This window comes from Delphinus delphis, chromosome 2, assembly GCF_949987515.2.
Source record: "Delphinus delphis chromosome 2, mDelDel1.2, whole genome shotgun sequence".
Taxonomy (NCBI): Eukaryota; Metazoa; Chordata; class Mammalia; order Artiodactyla; family Delphinidae; genus Delphinus; species Delphinus delphis.
This window is the reverse complement of record NC_082684.1, coordinates 13663203-13687417: the sequence shown is the minus strand read 5'-3', so window position 1 is coordinate 13687417 and position 24215 is coordinate 13663203. Positions and strand designations below refer to the sequence as shown.

General features: G+C 39.5%; 1 protein-coding gene across 2 annotated transcripts in view; it reads right to left on the bottom strand.

Annotated features, from left to right (window-relative positions):
* Positions 1-24215, bottom strand: part of RPS6KA5 (ribosomal protein S6 kinase A5) — a 182518-nt gene that overhangs the window by 7570 nt on the left and 150733 nt on the right. For both annotated transcript variants that reach the window (XM_060004044.1, XM_060004043.1), the window contains 7 exons: positions 16452-16602; positions 13108-13269; positions 11301-11426; positions 10790-10923; positions 10030-10123; positions 6370-6540; positions 2799-2990 (listed from right to left, as the gene is read on the bottom strand). In XM_060004044.1, the coding sequence (XP_059860027.1) occupies positions 2799-2990; positions 6370-6540; positions 10030-10123; positions 10790-10923; positions 11301-11426; positions 13108-13269; positions 16452-16602 (1030 nt within the window). The remainder of the gene's footprint in view (positions 1-2798; positions 2991-6369; positions 6541-10029; positions 10124-10789; positions 10924-11300; positions 11427-13107; positions 13270-16451; positions 16603-24215) is intronic.

Sequence of the window (24215 nt, the reverse complement as noted above, 5' to 3'; positions counted from 1 at the left end):
TCCCAGCCTCCAGAACTGTGAAATAAATTTCTGTTGTTTAAGTCACCCAGTCTGCAGTGTTTCATTATGGTGGCCCCGAGCAGACTTAAGACACTGTGTAAACTCTATTTTAATTAAAGTCCTGTGAATTTCCAGTGAACTGCACATACATGACGTAGACTGAGTTGTAATCAAAGCTGCATGGTATGATGTGATGCATCTTCCTGAAGTATTTGTTTTACCCAGTGGGGGTAACATAAATTATTTTCATATTAAAGTATCCATATTCATGTGTATTAGATGCAACATGTAAAAGGGCCATAGATTTCTAAGGCAAACCAGACGACCCCCCCAGAAAATTTTGTGCTTACTATGGGATAGCTCAGGCTTTGTATCTAGATCCTCTGGAGATATGCACTCATTTATATGGAAAAGTTTGCAAAGCATTCTTCTTATTTTTTTTTTGGACAGTTTAATGCAGATGCTAACTATGCTTTTCATCTGTATTTCGTGTCTCTAAAAGGCAAGGATTTTTAAAAACCACAACCACAACCTATTATTACAACTAAAACAATTAGCAGTAATTCCTTTGTATCATCCAATATCCAGTCAATATTCAAATTTCTCCAGTTGTGTTATATACATTGTATAAATATATCTGTATGACTTAGATTTACAGTTTGAATTTAATAAATAGATTTGAAATTAGAATTTGTTTGAATCAGAATTCAAGTAAGATGCAAACACTGTTTCTTAAGTGTCTTTTAATCTATAGGTTCCCAGGCTATTTTCTTCTCATAATTTATTTGCTGGAGAAACTCGGTCGTTTGTCCTGCAGAACTTCCCGCAGTCTGGCCGTTGTGATTGTACTCTTGTGGTATCATTTAATCTGTTCTTTGTCCCCTGTTCCTGTTTAAAACTTGACAATTAGATCTAGAGAGAAGCCTGGCTTCTCCCCATGCCATTATACAAAGTTATTTCCACAGACACGGCATTTGGAGGCTCTAGAATACCTGTCTGCATGTCTAAGATGGTCTTTTCAAACCTTAAAAAGCATGGTAATTATATTTGGCCTGTATTTAAGTAAGGGCTGTTTTACAAGGGGTAAACATATTATTGCTAAAAAAGAAAGGCTCTTTTTTATTTAGACGAATTTTTTAGGAGAGTGCTACTGAAATCAGTTTAAGTCAAACAAAACTCTCAAATCTACAGAAATTAGTTTTTTATTTTAATTTAAAAATCATATTCATAAATATGTAATTTCAGTTTGAAAATTATAAATAATGACTTAAAACTGCTGAAATAAAAACCATATAAAGCTTAAAAATAAAAGAACCATCCTGCAAGGACAACTGGCTTCCATTGGGGGAAAACAAACTGACACCAAAATAAATCCCAGATGGAGTGCATAAGTATAAAAATAAAACATAATTCTAAAGGAAAATTTAAGAGAATATTTTTATAATCTTGGGTTGGGGTGGAGTGACAATCTGACATCAAAGCCAGATACCACAAAGGAAAAGACTAACATATCTTACAACATAAAAATAAAAAAACTTCTCTATTTAAGCCTCTCAAAAAACAAAATTAAAACCCCATATTACTACAAAGTTTTCAAAGACATGAAAAACCAGAAAAAACATTTCCAATATTAATGGCAGACAAAGAATTAAAATCCTTAATAGACCTTTAAGTTTCCATAAGAAAAATTTCCCCATAGGAAAGTTGGCAAAGCTCATAAACAGCAATTCATAATAGAGAAAATAAAAATGTTCAAATACACGAAAAGATTCTCAAACTGAATACTCATCAAGAAAATGCATGCAAATTATAACAGTAGGAAATAATTTAAAATTGAAATTGATAGTAGCCAATGTATTCACATACAGTTGATGAGAACATGATCTGATAAACCTTCTAGAAGGAAATACAGGCATATATGTCAAAATAAAGATCTATATATCCTTCTCCTAGGAATCTATTCTAAGGAAATAATGAGATATCAAACTACATATATAACATAATCTCATTTGTTAAAAAAACCCTGAATATATATACAAATATATAGAGAAATCTGTAGAAAGATATAAAGCATACATAATAGGGGGTAGGGATGGGAGGAGAGTAAGAGCTTACACAATATTATCTCTGTATGATGAGATTACGAGTGATCTCACTTTGTTCCTTATATCTTTCTCTGTTGTCTGAAAACTTCTCCCTATGATTATGCATTACAGATTATATGCAGAAAAAGTAAAGCTATTTTGAGAAAAAAACATGCCGAGATTCTTCTAGCTTAATGTTCTGTTTCTGATCCCGGCATCCAAAGAGAGTTTGTGAAAAGCATGCTCACCACGATTACTATAAGTTACTATAAATATTTTTAATTTTTTCTATTAATTTGTTAATTTATCCTAAGTGATATTCCTTAATTACATTTTAGCCTGAAAATCTCAGAGAATATATTTTAAAATATTTTTTCTATTAATGAGTCACTTAGCTATTTTCACATTATATCTAACATGCATATCTTATGAAAATATACTACTGCTTCTTTAAAAATACATATATACGTAACTGTAATTCACATTAAACACAGTTGCCTTAAATATTCCAGAATAAACCAAAATAAAAATTCCTACATTTTCTCCAATGTAAATTTTAAGAAAGGGAAATAGTCTTCAGTCAGGCCTTTTACTGAAAAGAAAAGAAACCAATTTGCCAATTTTCTCACAAATTTAAGAAAAACAGCAAAGAGAGAGATATACAGAGGACATCAGAGAACTGACTGGGTTTAACGGCCTGACATATGAACTCACCAAAATGACACCCAGGCTCCAGAGGTCACAGGACTCATCGTAGCCGTTGTGATTCAAGAGCTCTGGGGCGGCGTAGTGAAGAGTGAAGCACGGCGTCTTCAGAGGCTGATTATCGGGTGGCTTTAAGCGTGCAAACCCAAAATCAATTACTTTAATTTCCAAATTGTCATTTTCATCAGTGAACAATAAATTCTGCAAGATACAAACACTTCATTACCTTCTCATTAAAATGTAATGGGACTTGGTGATGCATTTATGCAATATTACCTGTCTATCTATTTACACTGGATTCAGATACAGAAAGGTCTGACAGGGTGGGTCTGGGACCTGGATGTCAGCGTACTGTCACTCTCTGCTTTATACTTTTCTGTATCACATCAATTTGTACAAGGTCATGTGGAACATTTTCAATGGGACCATGCCTCTTCTCTGTCTATGCTTTCCCTTCTGCTTGTGTCTGTCTTCGACCTCCTCCGCCAACCTCCCTTCCAACCTGGCTCTCAGGCATCTAATCCTCATTTAGAGATGCCACCAAACAGAAGATGGAGATTATTATATTTTCTTCTAGCATTTACTTTTCTTTCCTGGCACTTATCAGCTCTGCAATATTAGTTCAATGTCTTCACCCACATGAGACCATAATTCCATGAGGCCAGCAACTGTGCGTCTACCTTATTCATGACTCTCTCATGTAGTAGATGCTTTGGTAAATATTTGTCCATTGAATGAAGTCATAAATGAAACCGTTAGACGTCATATCTAGTAAAGCCTATTAAAGAATACATGGTGGAGACATATGTTTCAGAAATATTTTTTCCAAAACAGTTAATACTTGAACATTTTTGAGGCTTATGGATATTACCCCTCTATTATTCAGAAAACATTGTTATTTTGAATCATTTGCCAAGCCGTGTCAATCACTAAGGTTTCACTGATTACTTTTGTATTTACCACTTGTTTAAAAAAATCTAACTGTACTGATGGGCAAATTTTTATGTACATTTTTATTAGTACATCAAGCTAGTATGCACAGTGATTGAATCTGATTATATTGTCTTTAGACATCCTAACAAAATCTGTTATGCGTTTTTGACCATTAAATTATTCCCCAGTTCTGGAACACCATTTGCTTTTTAATATTATTTGAAGTGAAATAATATACATCATAGAATGCTTCACTGATACAAAGAAGAAAAATCTTCTAGGCCCCCATTCAAAAGTTAGAAATGAATGAAGTGGTAGGAAAGAAGCAAAAAAATTAACTGAAAAGTTTTCTTAAATTTTCTATTATACAAAATGCCTAATCCTGAATTTGTGATGGAATTAAAATGTGAATATAATTCAATGTAAGGCTTCACCACAACTGAAGTCATAGCTGGGGTTCATGGACCGGGTACTTGGGAGAAGTCTCAGCAAATGACCCCTGAACTCTTCCACAGCACAAGGCACTGTGCTACATACAGAGCAGTGGATGAAGCACACCTGGCCTGTCCTCCCAGAGCCTACAAGACTTTGGAAATGACTTTAGTGTCTTCTATACTAAGACCAGCTAAGGACTTCCTTGTTCTTAGATCTTGAAATGGAGGAGACATGGCACACCCCTCTTCACTCCTCTCCCAATTCTCAAAATGTAGTTGGGTGTGCATGGTCAGAAGTGGCAGGAATTAGTCATTCAAACCACATTTATCCTTGTCTCAAGTTCTGCCAGAAACTAATTTGATAAAATTTCTCAATCTTTCAAGAATATGGGGACCAGTTTGAAAAATACAAAGCAGCTTACTAAGAATGTCAGCCAGCTTCTAAATTTATTTGATTCTCACCTAGAAATTATCTTGCCTATGCAGAATATGAATACCACATAAATATCTACCAAAAGATATATAGTCAGATCTTAAAATGCTACATCAATGCGAAAGGGATTAAACTTTTAGCTTGAAAATAATATACTCTGCCACTTAAAAGTCAAAGTGAAAGCTATTTTATTATGAAAGTGTTAGTACAAAGGCACATTTTCATGTCTCCAAAATATATGTTGATTTAGGACTATAACGGTAGTAGAATGTCTTTAATAATCAGACAATTCTTCTTTTCAAATGATTATTTGAAAGAAAAGCTTTATGGCAGATAAGAATTAAGCTATGTGAGTATCTTTTTACTCAGTAAAATAGGAAGGCAAATTTCAATTCCGCTGGAGAGGACAGTTGCATCATTTGAGACTCATAAGGTGACAGATGGCCAGTTATCAAAGAATAAAACATGTGAAAATGAATTCTAGACAGTCATGGAACAGATCTTTTCAATTAAAAAAATTACATGCTTGTTCCTTGTCTATCAAAAAAAAAACAGTTAAGTGGTATGCTTTCACATTTAAAAATAGACAGCAAATCTCCAATGTACAGAGTGCCATATTTTTAGTGGGCGTTGTGTGGGAGAGCGAGAATTGTGATGAAGGAAGCAGAGGGGTAGCTATCATAGTTGCAAGTTCATAAAACACAATTCACTTTTGATTAATTACGAGTAATATGAATAACAGTAACAGAAAGTACATAGAAGCTTAAATATTTTGGGACTCAGTCAATTATATCCGAAGGCACAGAATTCCATTTTTAAAACATCCTCTTCCTACCAATAATCCAAGGTACTTAAATAAAAGGCAAAAATGGTGCTTTTTGAGAAAGATTCTTTTGTAATCTAATACAAAAATAAACACCAAATTATTATTTTAAATATACTTAAGGCATTATAATCACATGGTAGTTAAAATTGAAATTCTATTTTAGATAGTAAATATATAGAATTTCGCATAGGATAGAGGATGATTCATTGTTATTCTTTTATAAATTATTGGGTTTTGTTTTTAAATTTTCATTATTCTTTCAATGATTTTCTAAAAGGGAGGAATTTTCATATTTTTGATACTAAAAAGGGATCATTCTAGAGTTAGAACCTTCTTTCTTAACCTTTTGAAAGAAAAAATATATAAAAAGCTGCTACTTCTACATTGCTACACAGTTCTATAAATATTATAGTACATGAGCAAAGAAAAGCACATGTAAGGATGGCATAACTCATTAAACAAAGACAATGCTTTATATTTAAAAATTTAGAACACAACAACATACATTGCTATTCATGAGCTAATCAATTTGATTACAAAAGTAAAAGATAAGCTTTCAAAATACACTGTTAAAATCCCTCTAAAATGGTATACATATAGCAGGGGCATTATTTTCTGCTACAAAATTTCCATTGCTATTTTTAGTCCACAATTGTTGCATAAAGTATTTCTTCCATAAAAGGCTCTCACACTTACAAATATAACCTCAAGATGATCAGCCGGCAAAAAAAAAAAAAAAAAAAAGACCGAACGAAAAGACAAATTTATTTTAGACTGAAATAGAAAAGGAAAAAAATGCAAGAAACGTGATATTTGCAAGTATCTATTTAGCAGAAAGCCCTGAAAATAAAAAATCAAAACAACCCCCCCTCCCAAAAAAAGCCCACACATATCTGGGGGATATTTAATAATGATGCTAGATTGCATTATATGAGAAAACATGTAATTTTATACCTCGGGTTTCAAATCTCTGTGTACCACTCCAACATCATGCATGTGGCTTACAGCTGAAACAAGCTTCCGCATGATGTAGCTGGCTTCTGTCTCACTGAAGTGTTTCTTTCTCTTAATGCGTTCAAATAGCTCTCCCCCGTTCAGAAGTTCCATCACTAGAAATGTGTGAAGCTAGAAAAGAAAGAAGAATAATGTGGAGGGCCTTAACGAAGAGGAGTAGAAGCTTATCAACGTATAAAACATTTCCTGACTATGAACTATTACCAATAAATTTAAATAGTCCCTTGTTAAAATAGTCAACAGCGACCCTTATATTTTAGGGGAAAGAGTTGAAGGATAATGTGACTTTTTTAGAGTTCTATTTTGGTAATGGAAAATTTCAAGTACTGCAGTGAAATTTTTGTATATCCTTTCCTTGACTAATTCTTTCATTTGAATTCCATTCCAACCCTCTCTATCAAGTGTACATATCTTTCTTCTTAAAGTGTAACCTATTACAGATAATAATGTGAAATTGGCTGCTTTAAATACCATAGATTACTGATGGAATATGGGCAACTACCCCCAGGAGGCCTGACACACACATTTAATGGCAAATTTACCTTTTAAAAAAGGCACGGTTGGATGATGTCACTTTAAATCTTCTGTTAGGGCTCAACAGATTAGTTTCAGTGTTCCTGTTAATTCCCATGCCAAATACCCATAACTCACTTTGGGCTTTTTTTTTTTTTTTTTTTAAATAATTGCTTTTGATCCCAAGGCATTATCTTAATTAAATAGTATTAAAAGTCATGTATTTACTATGTTTTGCATACATTCCCATAAAGAAAATAATGTAGGAGCTATTGAAAAGCAAGGGAATTACATCAGCTCCCCAACGAACACAAATGGTTTAAAAAAGATACAAATCAATATTCAGATTCAAGTGCTATGCCTTATAGCACCAATGTCACTCAACAAACGAAACAAAGTATGCTTCCCTTTGAATTAGCAAAGTCCAGGAAAATTGCTTCATTAAAAAGATGATTATAAAGACATTATCCTGCACATAGTGGGCAAATTCTAGAAGGTGAATAACGCTTTTATCAAGAGAATTGCTCCCAGGCTATTAGAGACCATGCTAATTTGAGTTTCTACATCAGACAAATTAAGATCAAATCTAAAGGTCTGCTACAAGTATATGCCAGCAAGCTTTAAAAAAATGAGGGGCAAGACCTATAGTGGTTTAAGAGATAGGTTTTAGAGTCAAACCTGCATCTGAATGCCAGTTCTGCTACTTACTTATGACCTTGGGGGTGTTACTTTACCTCTATGAACTTTAGCACCCTTACCAATGAAATGCAGGTAACAGTGAAAAAATGTATATATAGTAGCTTGAATAATGGCCCTCCAAAGATGTCCATATCCTAATCCCCAGAACCTATGGATGTTACCTTATATGGTAAAGGGGTTTTTCAGAAGTGATTAAGGCTCTTGAGATGGGAAGGCTGTCTTAATTATCCACCAGAGTCAACAGTGTGAGATGGGACTATGGAAACAAAAGACTGGAACGAAACATGGAAGGGTCACAAGTCAAGAATGTGGGCAGTCTCCAGAGCTAAAAAAGAGAAGTAAATAAGCTGTCCCTTAGAACCTCCAGAAGGAACCAGCCCTGCTGACACCGTGACTTTACAGCAGTGAGGCTGATTTTGATTATCTGACCTCCAGACCGTAAGATAATACCTCCGTATTGTTTTAGGTTTGTGGTAATTTGTAACAGCAGCAATAGGAAACTAATAGAGTAGTAAAGCACAAATCATGGTACACAAACTACACTGCTGTACAGTCAAAGGCTGGAGACACACCCTCAATCAATTTCACCCATCTGTTGAAAAGAGGACTATGGTGGATTCGGGCATGATCTAGGCAACTGTGTCACCATCATGGAAAAAACAACGCAAACTATCAACAACTGTATATTAGAATGATAATATATTTATACTGGTATACATAGGATTACATCATGAGATGGTTTCTATTCTAGTAACTCTTGAATATAAAAATAGCAAATAATAAAGTTAACTTGTCACATAAGTAAAATATTAGGGATGTAGGTCCTGAGATCTGACAGTGGCCTGACGGTCAGAGATGGAAAGTCTTTCGGGGGAAGTAGCTAGGGGCACAGCTGCAAAACCGAGGGGTGTGTCCAAGGTCATCCACCAAGCCCTTGATGGATGTGTGGATCGCCTTCAACAGGAGACTACCTAGCCTCCTTGTAAGCACCCTCAGTGGGCAGGGGACTCTACCTGCACTGTAGTTGAGTGGCCCGGTGAGGTGGAGGCAGCAGAGGAGCAGGGAGAACAGTTCCCCCCGAGTCCTTGCTTCAAAGAGCTTCCTTTCCTGACTATAAGCACCAAGGATGCAAGTAGATGATGTCATTTTTGGGTGCTCACTCACCTGATGTGAAAACCAGGCTTTGTGTCTGCCTCCTCTAAGGCAGTAGAACAAAGTAATTAATTAAGTGCTCGTTCTGAGGTTGGACTGCATGGGTTCAGATTCCAGCAGTACCACTTATAAACTGGGAGACCCGGTTACTTAATTTCCGGGAGTTTGATGATACATGTAGAATGAGTGCTACCATACCTGTACCACGTAACGTATGTGAAAATAAACAGCAGCAGTTATTATAGTTATGATGCTCCTGCTGCTGCCGCCTGGTTTCCCCACCGTGTGTCATGCTTGGCCACGGCACTCTGGGAAGGTTCAATGTGGTAGAGAACTGGGCCACCGCTCTCCTAGGACGTGGATGTCACGGTACCACACTGGAGAGAGCCCAGAACCGGAGACCAAGTCTTCCTACTAGACTTTCACTGATGTGCTATGTGACCTTGGTTGGACGAGTCTCGTGATGCACCCCTCCCCCCACTTTTTTTTTCCTGTGGGAAAACACTCATGACCTTTCTGAACCTCAGTTTCTTCTCTGGTAAAGTGAGGGCCAACCACATCCAGAACGCAGCACGCTGTCTTGCGTCAGACTGTGCCATCCCGCTCAGTCCCAGGAGGAGAGATGACTGTAATGGAGAGATTTCTGCAGGGAAGGAGACATGGACCTGACAAAACAGTGTTCCTCCTATCTCTAACGTTACATAACCCTGTGTGAGGGGACTGCTGGAAAGTGGGACCGGGGGTAGAAGGCGGGGAGCATGACCTGGCCTGTGGCCTGAGCAGAATCTGTCACCTGGAATAAGAAGACGGAAAGAGAGTATCTTTGCCCTCTGCTTCCTATTTGCTCTTTCAGTTTGCATTAATGAGGCTTTAGGCTAAGTTCTACTCTTGAAGTTAAAGGGTTAAGTTGACGGCTGAAAATGACTGAGTACTGAGAGGTACGCCGAGACGAAGCTATGCGGGGTGGTAGCTGAACGTGCAGTAAGCACAGTGAGCTGGGCTTTAGCCCCCCGTCCTCCTTCCAGGTCCTACACGACCACGACTGAGTGAGAGAAGCAGAAGTGAGAGGAAGCATTGATTTGGGGATGGGTGAAAGCATGCGTGGAGTGGCTTCTCACCCTCTCACGTGGCTCGGTCATGCCCCATATCCCTGACTTTGACCCAGCACCAACACAACTGATGAAAAGTAGAACCCTGTAATATGAATTAGTATCCACAGAAAAAAAAGTGGACTACCTGATCGTGAAAAACTTCATGTAATTTCACGATATTGGGGTGTCCTTCACAGAGTTTCAGAGCTGTTATTTCTTTCTGAGTATTGGCTTCCAACCTGCAAGATGAAACAGTTAGTCTCTACATCCCTCTTCACCAAGTTTTTGGAAGCATTGCCCCAATCCTAATTTTGTTTTTATTTACAGTATATTCAGAAGGTAAGTGTCAAAGTATCAGAATGAGGCTTCCCTGAAAGTAGTGAGTCATACACCCACCAGAACAAGTAAAGCATTATTCTTGAGAAAAATGATCATTTCTGAGTCAGGAAAGAGCTAATCACATGAAGAAATGGATGTCTACTTGCCTGAAAATTTGGTAATAAGAATATACAATCATGGAGGTAATAATCAGTTACCAAAACAACTAGCTGGCTCTCAAACTACCCCTAGGTCACTAAATAATTGCAGAACAAAATATTTCAAATATACAACTAACAGGAATGGCAAAAGCTGCTGAACTCACTAAGCGAGTCTGATTAAACAACACCACCACAAGAAAGTCTTCTCATAATAACCTGAAAAGCATATCATACTATGATTTATGTCTAAAATGGATTACTTTCTCAGAGCTAGAAGTATAATGGATCAACTGATGAGCTGAATGGCTAAAACCTTGGTTGAAAACCTTATAATATACCATTATTTTCCTTTTAAATAAAAATAGTAATTTATAGAAGCCATTGACTAGGACAAATACATAAGAGAGACTGCTGGAAATGTGATACCTTTTGCTGATTATTTTGACCGCAAACGCTTGGTTACTTTTTTTGTTTATGCACTTTCGACAGATGGAAAAACTTCCTTCTCCCAATGGTTTGTCCTTCAGATCTAGGTCATAGTGTTGATAGAATGGAGAGTCCTGACAAGAAACCAACATCATTTCACTTAAGAAAATATTAGTAATACACAGGGATAGATAAAATTGTTGAGTAACAGAACATTATTAATGTTAATAGGAGTGGAATACACTTATAATCTCTAAAAATTCATCATTAGCTCATTTCTATCATATATGTCACTTATTTAAAATATATTACTTTCTATCGTAAGAAACGAGCTCATTCAAATGGATGTTAATAATTCTCTAGGGCAAATCTTACTATTTCCATTTATTCATTTTTTAAAATTACGTTTTAGTCAAATGGAAAGTCTATTAAATTTACTTGACTTGAGAAAGTCAATTAGTGTTGGTATTTAAACCATGAATATGTCATTTAATTAACCACATGGCTACACCTTCATCATTGCACTCCTTGCCACATTTGTCACTCCGGGACGATCGACTCCCATGTGAAACTGAAGAGGGTCTATGACGGCTGCATTACGCTTGAAGAGAATAGAAGGAGCAACAAAGGAATAGCCCTAAAAAAAAAGAAAGGTAAAAAAATAAGGATTTGCAATTTTCCAGTTTAGCACAGACTGGATTGTAATCATTTTTTTCTTCTTTGATTCCGTGCTTTCACCACTGAGGGCGTGGGTTCGATCCCGCATTGGGGAACTAAGATCCCACAAGCCACTTGGTGAGGCCAAAAAAAAAAAAAAAAAAAAGCTCAAATATTTGTTAAGATGAATCTAAAATGCAAGGTTATTTCAAATCAATAGAATAATGCTTTTCAGAAGGAGATCACGCCATCTTCTGGTAGAACTAAACCAATTCAAAATTAAAGGCAGAAAAATACTTCCTTCCTATCCCATCCCCAGTCTCTGACTCATAGATATAATTCTTTTGCATTGCTGATAAAAGTTTGCTTATAAACGAACACAACTAACTTCTCAAAAAAGGTACAGTTAAGGAACTAAAAGTGGTCCAAATGCTACTGGTTTTCAAACTAGATAAATAGCAAGTTTCATTCCAGTCAGTTTCTAATTCAGCAATTATTTGACTCATTATATTTCCTTAGGTTAAATTCAAAACTGAGTTTTAGAAAAGGAGTCAAATCAAATGGCAGAATGATGTGCTGAACCAAAAGTGGTACAGATCTTCCTTGACTTACAATGGGGTTAAGTCCTGACAGACCCACCATAAATTGAAAATACCCTAAGTTGAAAATGCATTTAACACACCTAACCTACCAGATGTCACAGCTTAGCCTGGCCTACCTTAAACTCAGAACACTTACAGCCTACAGATGAGTAAAATCATCTAACACAAAGCCTATTTAATAATAAAGTGTTGGATACCTCATGTCATTTACTGACTACTGTACTGAAAGTGAAAAACAATGGTTGTTTGGGTTCCGATTGGTTGTAAGTGTATCGGCTATTTATCCTCGTGATCGAGTGGCCGACTGGGAGCCGGGGCTCACTGCCGCTGCCCAGCATCGTGAGAGGATCGTACTGCACATCACCATCCCAGGAAAGATCAAAATTCTAAGTATGGTTTCCGTGGAATGCGTATCACTTTTGCACCACCATAAAGTCAAAAAATCCTAAGCTGAACCATCGTAAATTGGGGACCATCTGTATAATGATGGATGATTAATCTGTTTAAGCTAGAACATTCACTAATTCGAGGAACATTTTTTTCAACATCTGCTTTGTCCCAGCCAAGTGCTAGCCACCAGTGTCACCTATGTCCAGAGACAGTGTCTGGACAGCCAAATTAAACCATACTACTGGGATACTAACGGGAGCCAAAGAGGTGAAACTATGATGCCATTTAATAGAATATTTTATCTTAAGTCTGAGAAAAGATCCTTTCCTAAGTGTAAAATCCTTTCTAAATCTTTTTTACGAGTTGGGAAACAGTTCTGATTAGTCACTGAAGATAAAGAATCAGATAACACTGCTTATGAATTAAGGAATATTTTGTATGATTAGAAGTAAAGTAGCATTATATTCTCTATAAAAGAGCTTGAACAGAAGTAAAATTTCAGGTGTAAATTCAACACATATTTATTTGCAATATCTCTGTATTTAATAATTTTGAAGAGATTATACAGTCCTGTTTTTCAAGATGCCAAAAAGCTTTCACATGGGAAAATTAATCTTTTCTTTCAAAGCATACATGGCCAACAAACATGTGTGGGCTCTTGGAGATTACCTGAAACAGCCTCTCGGAGCTCTGGGGCAGTGCTGCGGGAGAGTAGGTGGGGTCCATTTCTGTGAACTCTTCTGCAAAGTTACTCACATCTAATTCATCTCGGATGACTGGCTTAAAGGGTGCGGGCACTTTTTTGGCAGCTAAATCATCCCAATTTATTTTCTAAAACAGAGAAAGAAAATTGGTACAAAGTAGAAATCAACAAAGTTGAAATATATTTTTGAAAAATAACAAAGATAATGATTTTAATTAAACAACAAAGAGAAGCACATATATTTTTTAATATTTATCTTATTTATTTTTGGCTGCATTGGGTCTTTGTTGCTGTGCACGGGCTTTCTCTAGTTGCAGCGAGAGGGGACTACTCTTTGTTGTGGTGCATGGGCTTCTCACTGTGGTGGCTTCCCTTGTTGCGGAACACAGGCTCTAGGCATGCGGGCTTCAGTAGTTGTGGCACGCAGGCTCATTAGTTGTGGCTCGCAGGCTTCCGTAGTTGTAGCTCGCAGGCTCTAGAGTGCAGGCTCAGTAGTTGTGGCGCACGGGCTTAGTTGCTCTGCGGCATGTAGGATCTTCCCGGACGAGGGCTTGAACCCGTGTGCCCTGCACTGGAGGGCGGATTCTTAATCACTGCGCCACCAGGGAAGCGCGAGAAGCACATATTTCAAACTAATGATTTAAAAAAATATTTTTTTACAAGCAGGAGCACATTTTTTGACCACAGCTTATAGCTCACTAAAGCTGTGACTGAGATGAGTCTGTTCTCCACCACTGTGGAATCTCGTCCTGGCCACTGGGGGGCACCAGGACACCCTAGTTCACCCTAGGGATAACAAAAATTATTTTGTCATGAGTCCCCTGAGACAGGCGTTAATCCAAACCAAAACCAAACCAAACCTAAACTAAACTATAATAAAGGGCTTTAAAATGGATATGAATATTAACTCTAAAGGAACATCCCTAATTTTTAGAGGCAGTGTTAACTAGCTTTCCTTCTGTACTTGCTTTTCCTCCTGGCCATCTGGACAAATTAGAAAATAAACAAACTCACTCTAATTCATGCATTGGTTTATGTCTATAAGTCTAAATGATACTGTGATAGTATGAACTGACGTAACCATTCTTTTCTCATTCAACTGTGATTAAGCTATTCAACACTGCCTCTTCTCTACCCCATGGGATGATCCAGGCCCCCTTTCTACCCATGTCAGTCACTGTCTGATAAACTGCCATGTCTTCTATTATTCAAATTCAACCCTCTGTTCCGTTTTCTTATTCTCCTTCTGCCACGAGAAACAACCTCAGGTTATACTTACTGAATTGAATCCCACAGATACCCTATTAATATATTTCTCTTATAATCTAAGATGTCATCCTGGATAGTAAGATACACACTTATTTTATGTACCATTAAGAAAGAAAAAGCATTACCACTTAGAATAGTAAAATGCTGTCCACTGTAAGCTGCACACTGATTTCAGAGATGGTGAAATGTGAAACTTGTACTTCTTGGTTGATGACATCCAGTAAGTATAATCAACTAACATAAAATGTTTTTATTATGCCCTCTTGTGGACGCAATGGAGGTAAAATCATTGAATTAGACCTTCAAAGTTTTCAGCTAAAATGGGTTTTAGAGATCATTTAGTTCATCCTCTTTATTTGATCCAGACGGAAATGGAAGCCCGGAAATCAGAACCAACCTTTTCACTTAAACCTTTGGGAGGGTCAGTCTCCTGACTTTCTAGTTCGTGTTCTTTCCTAGTGTATGATTACATTACAAGCATATGATTACAAGCGTATGATTTGTGCTTGGCTCTTGTACATACATTAAGAGAAACTTCTAGAGTAAAGGAGTAATTTAAAGAAATATACTGTTAGCAGGAGAACGTTTAGTATGGAGAAAATTGAACGCTCTTACAATCCTCTCCACCTCCACCCCATTTGGGTCTTTACAAGTAGAATTTTGGTCTTTCCTGAAGTGTCCCTGTGATTTAAAAAGTCAAGGCAATTAAATAACCTAAAATTACTATTCTAAGCTATAGAAAAGAGAAATTTCTCTAACATGAAAGCTATTTTGCAATATTCACAAGTACAGGGAACCGTGGAGAAAAAGATCCTAGGAAAATATGATTTGAGGTATTTTGCTTGAGTATGTTCTTGAATTTTACCTTATTGTTAATTTTTGAGCCGAACTCCTGAACAAGATATATGAAATAGTTTGTTCAAATGTTAACCTTTCCAAGCCATATTAATCTATGAAATGCACATGCTGAGAAATTAATTTTATTCTACAGGTACTTCTCACTCTGTTACTGAACTTCTGTAAGATGTACAGTAATGATTTTTTAAATGGTTACACCAAGAGACTGAAATAAATGTGCCCTTTCTTGAGTATATAAGTACAGAGAGAGAATTCTTATTCTCAATTACTATTTGTTTTTCTATATTGAAAACACAATAAATAACAACATGAAAGCTTGCTCTGCAGCAGAGTTTTTTTCTTTGTTTTGGTTTGATAGTTTCATTAATTTTGGTGATAATAATGTAAAAGCTCAGTCTGCAAAGTAAAAATAAAACCTTGATGGTCCCTTTTGAGCATAAATATTTAGGTCATGCTTGTTGATACGATGAAATTATTTAAAAGTCATAAGCTCAGAGTTTTAGAAATCAAGGTCATGGTATCCCAGGTTGACCATTTAGATTGAAATAACTAGTCAACTCAGTCTATTTAACTTTTTTTTCGAGTTATCTAAAATTGTGGTCATTTTGTGGACAGCACTGAGCATACTAGGTTGAGCAGGCATGTTGGTGCTCTGCAGAATGGTCTTATTAGGCTTTTGCGGAATAAAGCGCTGTTTCAAGTACAAAGAAAGTAAATGAATAATTCCCTATATATTATAATACGTAACTGAGAAAGAGGCTGATTTTGAATTTTCTAAGATTTCTTCTGGGAAAAGAAGAGATGGAATCACTATCTAAAAAGTATAACACAGTGGCAGTAATAGCTCGTGAACTGAGAAGTAAAAAAATATAATAAAAGTCTCCTTAGTCTATATGCCTAAATCTTGAGATCACAAATGGAAATCAATACTCAGAAACTCTAACCAATAAGTATGTAGAAAATCAAATGTTTTTATAATCCTCCCCTCTCTCCCTTCATATAGGGAGAAAAAGACCATTTAAGTTCCTACAAGTAGAATTCTGATTCTTCTTCAAGGGTCCCTGTCATTTAAAAATTGGGAGAAAATGACTCGGAAACAGCCCAAGTTCACTCATTCCACCAAGAACGCCAGGTACTCTGAAAACAGCAGGGCATATAAGACCATCTGTTCAGTATGTTTCACCTGAAAGAAGAGATGTTCTTTGATTTCATCTGCATCACGTGGACCACATCCCAGTCTTTTCTTGGGATCTTTCATCAACAGACGCTGAATTAGGTCTTTGGCTACAGCACTCATTTCTTGGGGATACGGAGGCTCGCTTTTTAATATTCTCCTGTAGGCAGATAAAACTTGCTGTTAAAACCACCATAGGTGAAGTGATAGTGACCGTATTCTTCACAGAAAACAAGTATGGTGCAACACACTCTGAAATTGAACTATATGAAAAACGGAGATAAAAATATGAGATACCATGAAATCAAATTTCTCAAACTTAAGCAGAAACGAAAAGCATTGATCATTTTCCAGTATAAGTCAATCCTCATGGGGAACTAACATCCCAAATATTTAATTAGAATAAAAAGGCTTGGGGTTGGATTAGATCTCCTATCTATGGACTAGACTCTATGAGTAAACCTTTTACAATGGAAACAACTTTAATAATCTCAGAGAAGAGAATTCAGCACTCAGATTTGGAAGGACAAAAGAAATCCCAACTCTGCCTGCCTAGCTTCTCTTGCCCTGTGTGCCAGTGAACATAAGGCACCAGCGGGAATGGAGAGGGAAGGAAGCCCCAGAAAGGGAGAGTCAGAACCCATTGGACGTGGCTCAACTCTTGACACCAGAGCTGGGGGCTCTTCATGGGATGAAAGCATCTGCTTATTTATCTGCGATGCTAAAACAGACTGGAAAGCCTTAGAAGGCAAGTGGTGTTCAAAGATGGAGTAAACGCTACTATTTATTACAGAAAGTAAAAAAATTAAGATAATCAGGTTTCTTGATGAAATATCTTGAATTATTCTAAGGTCACAGATGAAGTCGATCCAATCCAAATGTACCTTTGCCTCTCTTAAGAAAGAAATAATGGAAGGGGCTGATGGAAATTAAGAAGCTTAACATAGTACACATGGAGATAAACAGTTTCTCAATTATTTGGTTTGCAAAAAGATCCCCTGTTGTTCATGAAAATAGTAATAACTGTTGTGGAACAAAAAATAGATAATAAGTTAATGAGAAATAGTACAGTGCAGTAAGAACAGGAATTTGGAGCCTTTGGGGATCAAGTTCAAGCACTGGCTCTGCTGCTTATTGGCTGTGTGACCTTAAAAGAGTTAATTAATGCCTTTGTACCACAGTTTCCTCAACCGCTTTCTCAACCGCAGTACCTGCCTAAAATGGGTACTATGCCTCTTAAATGAGTGAAGACGTGATGTACGGTGCTTGGCACTGCCCCTGAAACATAGCAAATGCTTGATAAATATGAACTACTCACTGTCCTGCTCCCCTATTTAAGGCAACCACAAAGAAAACAGACAGCCTGTAGCAAGAAGCACTGAGCATCAGGGAAATGATGGTGGGATGGTAACTTCTGACTGAACATTCCAGCAAGTGTTCATTTCAAAGCGAATTCTACTTCTAGCACTCCATCCTGGAAACCTAAGAAAATGCTGAAAGAACAAGCCCCCCCCCCCGCCCAAAAAAAGCAGAACCTCTTTTCTTTCTGATTCTTTAGTGTTTTCCCATGACTCACTGCCCGTCAGGGTTGCGACATTAGAGAATAATCCTCTCCCGACATAAGGTGCGGGCGCCCTGTTTCTCAGGGAAAAGCAAGCACAGCCTGTTCCGTTTCTCCATCTTTAATGTCCTTTCTGCAAGCAAGAGCTTCTTGTGTAAAAGGACCAGGCTCTAGATTCACTGCTGCTGAACCATGTGTAAAAGAAGCACTTTGGCTGACTTCATCTGAGGGTGCCGACTCTGTACTGTTACTCTTACACCTAAGTCAGCGACGTTTACTGGCAGTCTGCTCCGTCAGGCACTGGGGGAAGGAATGGTCAGTCTTGTTGACCGTGGCGGGTTCGTGGAGAAGGAGGGCCAGCCAGAGAGCCATGAGCACCTGAAGAGAGGCACGGCCCCACTGAAATGCCCAGACTGCAAGGAGGCACAGGAGACCCTGTGCACACTTAAGGGCAGTAGTCTGGACACACAGACAACAGCATCGGTGTGCCACCGGGGTGTGCGTCAGGTCCACATGCAAGGGAATGAGAGGTTTAGATTCGGGTGAGGCAGGGATCAGATCGGGAAGAAACTGAGTAGAAATCTACAGGAATTCCTGCTGAAAACAGTGCTGATGAGGGAACATGCAGAACAAACAGCGATGACCCTCCCCTTTCCTGAGTGAGAATAGGGCCAGAAGCAGCGGGAGCAGACCCGCACAGAGCACGCTGAACACCCACCCGACGTAGAGGAGTGACAGCAGGAGCCTTGCTGGAGACTCACGGAAGGATCACTGCTGTTGTCATAAAAGCAGAGTGAGACAGGGTTTCCTTAGCGATGTGGAGAGGCTCTGAAGCCCAGGAAGAGGACCAGGAACTGGGGAGGGGTGGTAAGGAGACAGTAGGCTCAACCCTTTCCTCCACGGGAAGATGATCCCGGATTTACCTTCTTCTTATACTATTTCCTTGAAATGCACCGGGTCAAGGTGGATGTGAGGCATCAGGTGTTCAGTCATTCTGAAGTTACCCCTGAGAAGTGAACTGCCCCTGGCCAGACAGGTGTGAACAGGCACGTAGGTCCTGGGGGTTGTCTTGTCCAGGACTATTTAAAACATATTCACGAGCCTCTGTGTGTTCTCTCTTATTCCCGAGGGTGTCCTTGTGGGGGCTTGGAAGCTGTGTTCGTGGGAGTTAGAAGACAGAGTTCCTGCGCTGAGTTTCCTCTGCTGGGTGGTCCATGCCCGCCCACTAGGTCCCATCACTAATGGCTGAGCGTGTCCCTTCTGGTCTGGGAAGTCAGGCCTAGGTGGTTGGAAAGACCTCTGATGAGATGTCTGAAGTTGTCATGCCGATACACTATGCTTCCTGACCTGTATCCTTCCAGAAAGCTAAGTAAAACTGGTGCCAGATTCCAGCCTGTTGTGCCCTGTGAGTATGAATGTCAGTCTGAGGGCCAGCCCACCGTGGCTGTGCAGAGTGGGCGCTGAGAAATGCGGGTGCAGGTGGAGGATTTCTGTGGGATGCCCACTTGTAACAATACCAGGGCATCTCGCAACAAGGGCTGGGAGACATTTCTTGGGTGTTGGCTGCCACTTTACCTCTTCCAATGTGCTTGATTTCTGAACTGGTAATAACCCAGAGCTATTTTTTCTTGCTTCCAAATGAATCTTAGAGCTCTCTGTAAAATCAGAACAAGCTCTGAATTAACATATCACGTTGAACACTTCAGTGTATATTATCATTCGATCCATACAAAATTCCTATCAAAAGGCTATTATTATCCCTGTCTTACAGATGAGGAAAGATTCCTTTCAAAAAAAAAAACCAAGAAATATACATATGAATTAAAATTTCTACCAGATACTTTAGAACCTGGATAATATTAATATTTATTTGCAAGAATTAATGATAACACAGCTAAGAAAATTTTGAAAAAGAAAATAACTGGGGAGAATTTGCCTAACTACACAGTAAAATGTATTATAAAACAAAACTGTGAAAGTGAAGTGGTAGTAAAATAAATTAACAGCCATATCAAGTGAATAGAAGAGACAACTTGAAAAATAACCAGGCATATACAAAAACTTACATTGTTTTTAAAAAGTGACCAGCCAACATAGGAAAGACCGCATTGCTTGACAAATGTGTTGGGTAAACCAGCTATGTGGGAAAGAAACAAACAAGGCAAGACCCTTGCCTTATACTGTAAGCCCAAATAAACTCTGAATGGATTGAGGAATTACATGTAAAATGCAAAATGAAATAAAATTAAAATCTATAGTAATATATAAATGAATATAAAATTTCTTCCTATTCATGGATGGAAGTTTCTGAAAACCCCTGTGGTAAAAGAAATGCACAACTGATTAGCTTAAGAATTTATGGAGGGCTTCCCTGGTGGCACAGTGGTTGAGAGTCTGCCTGCCGATGCAGGAGACACGGGTTCATGCCCCGGTCCGGGAAGATCCCACATGCCGCGGAGTGGGTAGGCCCGTGAGCCATGGCCGCTGAGCCTGCGCGTCCGGAGCCTATGCTCCGCAACGGGAGAGGCCACAACAGTGAGAGGCCCGCGTACCGCAAAAAAAAAAGAATTTATGGAGTAAAGGGTGAGGACATCAAGATTAAAATTAAACCTATGATGGAGAGAGAGGTAGGTAGATACGAAATAAGCAAGGATGGTAAAATATTCATGGTAGAATCATGGCAGTGAGTACATAGGTGTCCACCGTAACAAATATGTGCAACATTTCATAATAAAATGTGGCGGAAAGAGTGAACCTATGAAACTTGGCACATGTGTTTTGTATGTTCACTAAAACATAACAACAAAGAACTGTCCCAATAAAAAGTTATCAGTGACCTTTAGGACAGTGGTTTATGCTCACCTCATCCCTCCACATCACCTACATCCTACAAAATTGCTGTTACCCCCACTCTTTAACCTTTTCCTTTATTTTTCTTCACGGAATTTATAGACTACTATATATTTATTTGTCTATTATTTATCTCTCCCAACTAAAATGTAAGCTCAATGGGAGTAGGGATTTTTTTTTTTTTTTTTTTTAAAAAAAGCAGTCTTGTTCACTGCTTTATTCCCTGGGGCCTAGAACACTGCTTTCGCCTAGAGCAAGTCCTCAACAAATATTTACTAAATCAATACATGTCTAATTGTTCTCCATTTACTATATGAGGAGCTTTCCTCCTCAGTTTCCACAGATGCCTGCAGATAACTTTTTCACTTTTTTGCAGATAGCAAAAGAGGAGTTGATTATTTCTCTCTGTCCTCCATTTATAAGTTCACAATCTTCCCCATTTCATTGTGGACTCTCACTTCCTGGTTCCCCAGTGGTCCCCAAATCACAGAATCACATACGTGCCTGCCTGAGTTAGAAAGATTTTTCACTGAACTACTGACTCTTAATTTTTGTGCAACACAAGGGGGACAGTAAAGCATATCATGGTGTTATCTACTCAATGGTATACTATACAGCCATTACAAAAGTATGTTTATGAAGAGTTTGTAATTAAAGAATGCTTATAAGTTTACACAAAAACTGCAAAATATAAAGTTAATTTCTAGTATGAGCACATTATTCAGGTGAAGAAGACGAACGGGAAATAGTAGCAGTGTTCATCTCTGGGTGTTATTACTGCTGTTTTCCTATGCACACTTTAAACTATAGTGAACATTACCTTTAAGAATAGGCATGATAAAATGAACTTCATTTACAAGATCACGGACCTGCTAAGAGCACTACCTAGACTGGCGAGGACTCCAGGGAGTCTGCAGGACCCTGTGCGTGTTTCCCCACCGTCTGAAAGGCATTTCCTTCTACCCTCTGCCTTTGCAAACCTCATTGGCGCTCTCAGCCCAGCCCATGCTATCTCTCCATCAGGAGGGCATCCCTGACGCTCCCAAACCCAAGGGACTGTGCCGCCTCTGTACTTCCACAGCATTCATCTTACCACTCAAACATTTGTCAACACTCTCTCTTATGATGAATTGTCATCTATTTATTCCATATCTTCCCAAACAGTATGTAAGTTTTCTTAGGGCAAGAACTATGTGCTTCTATTTCTCTTCCTCCTAGGAGTTAAAAATCACTCAACAGGGCTTCCCTGGTGGCGCAGTGGTTGAGAGTCCACCTGCCGATGCAGAGGACGCGGGTTCGTGCCCCGGTCTGGGAAGATCCCACATGCCGCGGAGTGGCTGGGCCCGTGAGCCATGGCCGCTGAGCCTGCGCGTCTGGAGCCTGTGCTCCCCAAAGGGAGAGGCCACAGCAGTGAGAGGCCCGTGTACCACAAAAAAAAAAAAAAAAAAAAAAAAATCACTCAACAAATACTCAAGTGATTAATGAAATCAATCCCTCTGTTGTCTCTGGACCAGTCCTTCCCAATCCTTTACCTGAAATAAGCATCTGCCTCACCAGCAAACAGCCACACGGAACCAAGTGTTACCCAGGAAAGAGCATGAAGCAACTTTCCAGTCACTCTGCACTTGACTCCAGTCCCACCTCCCTGTAGCTCTGAATCTTTAGGTAACTGAAGCTTAGCTTCCTTGTCTGTAGGACAGCACATGCTGCTACCTCATTTTCAGGGTCGTAAGGATTCAAGGCCATGATGTGGGTGACTTTGGGCACAGAGGTTGGCACACAGCGGGGCCCTTAGCCTGGCTACTCCACAGGAGCGCTCCTTCTCTGAGCCACGAGACTGGCTGCCCAGGGAGGACGGTCCCATGCGGTCACTTCCCTCTGCATGTCACTGAGCTCTTTCTTGATCCAGATCCACCTAACCTGTGCTTCCTGAGGCCACATCCACTGGGTGATTAAGAATAATGAGATGAGATTCTTTGGCTGGTACCCCTGCTGGCTTTTGCAGAGTGTGCGACTCCACTCAAAGTCTCATCCAGTAATTCCTGGGAGTCCCCAGGGCATGTCTTCTGTGAGCTATGAACACTCCTCTTCACTCTCTCCTACAGCATCTTGTTTCGTCTTTCCCCCAGGTCTCTAACAAGGCCTCCGACCCCCACTGCCTGAGAAGCCACCCACCTGAGAAGCCGAAGGGAGAAAATACCTGTTTCTCATGAGGTTAGAGGAACCAAAGATGTGTGCGTGATCTTGTAAAGATTTGGGCTAAATTCCTTTTCTTTTCAACTTATAGCATCTCCTCCCTAAAAGTGACAGATGAAACCTAGAATTGTCCTTCCCCGCTCAATGGCTAAGGCCTCTGTGAACCCAGCTGGTCTACCTGGGCTCCTCTCCCTTTGACGCCCGCACAGTTAGATTACTGATGGGTCTACTAGACTGGTTTATCAGACGTGCCTGAACGCGTCTTAATCTCAGAGGTGGGCCCGGCTTAGGCTAAAGCTGGGATCCCATTTCACTCACCAGGGCTTTACCAGCAGACCTCTTCCGAGGCCCTCCTCCTTACTACACTCTTTTCTGTGGCCCAGACGATGCTCTCCAAGCTGGTACTTCTCCACCCACTCCATTATCTGTGTTAGAGTGCCCTTCCTAACAGGGCAAGATGACAGGGATAGGAGAGGGCCTTGGGGCTTCCTGCGGACCAAGTGGCTGCATGTGACAACAAACTAAGGCCGTGTTGGGGGCCAAGAGCAGAGTGGAACACATGGAATTGCAAAGAGATTGCTGAATGGAAAGGAGCCCAGGCAGAGAACAAGAGCCAGAGTATGGAGCCAAGATGCTTATCCTGAAGGATGGGGCACCCTCCCGGGAGGCCCTGGAGAACCACGGCATGTAAGGAACAGCAGATCACGCCGCAGACCAAAAGAGATGGCGGATTTGTGAATGCAGAGGCTAGCTCTTCTTTCCACGGCCTTTTCCAGTAGCTGTGAGGCTGACCTTTGAGGCTCCAGGTGGATGGGAGCAGTGGAGAACCGGCTGGGGCGGTAATCAGGGGTGGCAGCGAAGCAGGAGGTGGAGGGGAAGCTCAGGAAATGGCAACCACTCTGATGGCGTCTCTGAGGGGCCCTCTCCACGGCAGGAATGATCAGCCCTATGTTTTATGAAGGGCTCCAAACCCTCTCCCCACCCAGGGAGTGCTTCAGAGGCAAATTAGTAATTCAGTACCATTTGGCCCTCCCCCCCACGTGTTATGCAAGGGAAGCAGGAGTGAAAAGGAGGATAAGAGGGAAGATGGAAAGCTGAGGATTATGGTGCCAAGGGATGGGTCATTTTCGCCCTGCTCCTCTCCCATCACTGGACTCCGGTCTGAA